General features: G+C 36.4%; 1 protein-coding gene across 1 annotated transcript in view; it reads left to right on the top strand.

Annotated features, from left to right (window-relative positions):
- The window catches only part of LOC103130777 (E3 ubiquitin-protein ligase TRIM37-like), a 71,320-nt gene that overhangs the window by 17,909 nt on the left and 49,633 nt on the right, over positions 1 to 3,778 (top strand). The window contains exons 9-10 of the mRNA XM_016666165.1: positions 2,248 to 2,439; positions 3,195 to 3,328. Coding sequence (XP_016521651.1) covers positions 2,248 to 2,439; positions 3,195 to 3,328 — 326 coding nt within the window. The remainder of the gene's footprint in view (positions 1 to 2,247; positions 2,440 to 3,194; positions 3,329 to 3,778) is intronic.

Below are 3,778 nucleotides of genomic sequence, written 5' to 3'. Positions count from 1 at the left end.
GGCCCGGGCCCCCATCCGGCCCGGTTTGGGCCCCCCTATAGCTCCGCGCCTGGGTAGAAGATATAATATCTTATAATGTCCTGCCCCTTTCCTACTTGTCAATTTATAATCAATTAACTTTCAGAACATCAAAAAGAGACATCTTGTTTCCATTTTACATGATGTTTAACTATGTACAATTATTATATCATCAATTGCATAATAGACTATTAAACAGTCATCTTATATAGCATATTTTGAAATAAGCTCCCTTTTAATCAGTTTTTTAAGCTGGTTTATATTTGTACTTTTTTAACTCATCATTCAATCCATTCCAGACATTTACTCCACACACCAATAAATAAAAACTCTTCCTGGTTGTTCTAATATGTTGTTTTTGAAAACATCCTTCACCTCTTAAATTATAACCACCCTCTCTGTCACCCAACATTTCCTGTATATTGGGTGGAAGTTTCTGATTTCTGACCTTCAACATGAATTGTAAAGTTTTAAATATTACAAGGTCCCAGAATTTCTGTATTTGATTTGATAAATAACTGGTTTGTGTGTTCCCAATATCCCACTTTATTTAGTATTCGGATTTATTTATTTTTTTGTAAGATGTATACAGGCTGTACATTTGTTTTGTATGTATTTCCCCAAACTTCCACACAATATGTTAAATGTGGTACAATGAGTGTGTTATACAGAATAAACAAAGATTTGTAGTCCAGGACGAAACTAATTCTTCTTAGAACAGCAACACTTTTGGCTATTTTAGATTTTACTAGGCTGATCTGTGGTTTCCTGCTAAATTTATCGTCTAGTATGACACCCAAACATTTTATTTCATGTACTTGTAAATCAACACTGTCAATAGTTATTTTAATTGGATTATTTTCTTGTTTTTTATTGTTTCCGAATATCATGAATTTGGTTTCATCTAAATTCTACTGTTTTTGAGCCAATGTTGTAATTTTTCCATTTCTCTATTGACCACTTCTGAGAGTCGTTGAATGTTTTCTCCAGTACAGAAAATACTTGTATCATCTGCAAATATAATGTATTTTATAAGGTTTGATATTTTGACTATGTCATTTATATACAAATTGAACAATTTGGGTCCCAACACTGATCCCTGTGGAACTCCACAAATTATGTCAGGATGCCTGATATAAAGACAGTCATTCTTTATATCTGTCGGTGGAACCGACTTAGACTGCCTGTAGAGAATGGGGCATCTAGTCCAGCACTGGGGAAGCCTGATAAAGTTAAAGTCAGAAGTTTTCTCTGCAGCCGAAGCATTTCTGTATTTAGAGGCAAGCAGGCTTTTTCCGCTATAGCGAAAATAATTACTAAAAATAAATAGAAATAGTTTTTCTAACTTCAAGGTTTCAANGCATTTTACAAAAATATAAAGAACTGACAGATAAAGTTAACTAAATGTGTGCGCTGCAAATAGTTAACTAAGGAGTCAGGCTAATGATAATTTTAAAAATACAAAATCTAAACTATTCACTTATCAATATGTAAACTAATGTGAATGATGAACAGAAAACGATTACCATTCAGATCTCTGTGTGACAGTAGGGTCAGCTGTCACAGTTGCTTAGCCTCATACAGCTGACCACAGGGTGTCCATGCATGAGAAAAGCCTTAAATTCTTGTATCTAAACATAAGGGCTTAAAATGAAAAAATTGATTGATTGAAATAGCTTTTGATTTTAGTAAATGTGACCACTTACTGCTGCACATTCAAAGAATGACCATTTGCTGTTATTTATAACCCATAAAATGTTTTGAAAATCTGCTGTGCTTAATAATTTGGAACAGTGCATTTTAAGCGTTTTATTGTTGTAAAGAAATACTGTCCTCATTGGCAGGTTTGTTCAGTAAAATTTGATTTACTCTAATAGTTCATGACTTAAAAATTATACTAACATTTGCATTGACCATTAAGTAAAATCTGAGGAAATATCACCTGCATACTACGGTAATTTGGAACATGGTGTATTTTTGCATCTATCATCGATATTACTGCCAGTTGACTGAACGTTCGGCTTTGCCAATGACTAGCTAATGTTGCTGTTCTGCTCAATGCTACATCCAGCCTTGGAAAAAAAAAAGCTTTAGAAAATATGCGTTTGGTTTTTTTATACATTTCTGTTATTATACAGGTCTTATGATTAATGTTCTTGAAGTCTTAAATTTGAGTTGGTGATACCTGCAAAACTCTTTATAACCTGTTTAATTCATGTGTGACGTCAGAGGCTGGCCATTGAGTTGTTTCGCCGTCAGACATCCCGCAGCTCCTCGCCCCCTGACCTGAGACTGACTGCAGGCACTGCAACATCTGAGAGAGATCCTGGCTCAGTTAAGAGTGATGACGACGCCCAGACCACTCTGAGCAACTCTAAGAAAGGAGAAGAGGAGGAGAGAACGCAGCATGACGACTCAAATGTAAGACTCACAAGACCAAAGTGGTAGCTGAGAGATTATTTGGATTTTCATAGTAGAGTGTGTTTTTGTTCATATGGTTCATTAAAAAAATGTAATAAGGAGAAGAAAAAAAATGCATAAGAGATGATTTCTAACCTGAACCCAGCTGTAGTAGTCATCCAGTCACTATGTCTTCCTTGATTCACGTTTTCCCTTTCTTCCTTTTTTCGCTTTATCTCCCTTCGTTTCTCTCTTCCTTCCTTCCCTGCTTCTTACATTTTGTTTCCTAATTTTTGTCCTTTGCCTTCCTTCCCTCTTTCCTTTACTTTCCTTCTTTCCATCCTTCCTTCCTTATTTCTTTAATTTCCCCCTCCTTCCCTTTATCTTTCTGCTTTCCTTTTTGTTTCCCTCTTCTTTCTTTCTTTCCTTCCCTTATTTCTGCCTACCTTCCTTCATTCCTTCCTTGCTTTCTTCCTTCACTTTTTTCTTCCTCACATCTTTTCTTCCCTTGTTTTTTCTCCTTTCCTTCCTTTCTTTTTCCCTTTTTTTTCTTTCTTCCTTTGTTCCTTCATTTTCCCCATTTTCCCTTTATCTTGTCTTTTTTTCTGTCCTTCCTTCTTTCATTACTCCCTTTCTTCTTCTTTTCCTTCTGTCCTTCCTCCCTTTTCTCCCTTCTTTCCTTCTTTTATTCCTTTCTTCCTTCCTTGCTTGCTTCTGTTGAATTAGGTTTTATAAATTCACAGGTTTGTAGACTTGACCTGTTTGTTGTTGTTCAGGAACTGTCTGACGGAGACCTGGAGGTGGATTGTCTCACTGAGGAGGAGGTGAACCCGCTGGATGGCAGCAGCACCTCAGGAAGCTCCACAGCCACCAGCAACACTGAGGAGAACGACATAGACGAGGAGACCATGTGAGTGGAACCTCTCTCCTAGTCTGCCACCTTTTTAAAACCTTCAGAAAAAACTTTTTCAAACAGAAGGGAAAACGACAAATCATGCAAATGGAAATTATTGAGCTCATTTAAATATTTTTCGCGATTAATTATTTATTACTTTTTGCAACAGGCCCAGTTGTTGACTTACCATTCAGAAACCACTTGTTGCATTTTTGGTGGTTGTGCAGGAGGCTCCACTTCTGCTTTTCAAAGATGTACAGTTGTATAGTCATTCTGGAAGGAGCTCAAAATAGGCAGAACTGACCGGACTACAAACTGATTAAGAATGATTTTGTGCAATAAATTTGATGAACATGTTCCCTTTCAGTCGATTCACTTGGTACAAAACAGAGTTTGGGATATCACACCCCCGCGTGGCCTAACTGAAGACACCTTTTTTTAAATGTATTTATTTATTTTATTTTG

This window comes from Poecilia formosa, unplaced genomic scaffold (genome assembly GCF_000485575.1).
Source record: "Poecilia formosa unplaced genomic scaffold, Poecilia_formosa-5.1.2 Scaffold671, whole genome shotgun sequence".
Classification (NCBI taxonomy): domain Eukaryota; kingdom Metazoa; phylum Chordata; class Actinopteri; order Cyprinodontiformes; family Poeciliidae; genus Poecilia; species Poecilia formosa.
The sequence above is the reverse complement of the archived record's forward strand: the minus strand, read 5'-3'. Positions and strand labels throughout refer to the sequence as shown.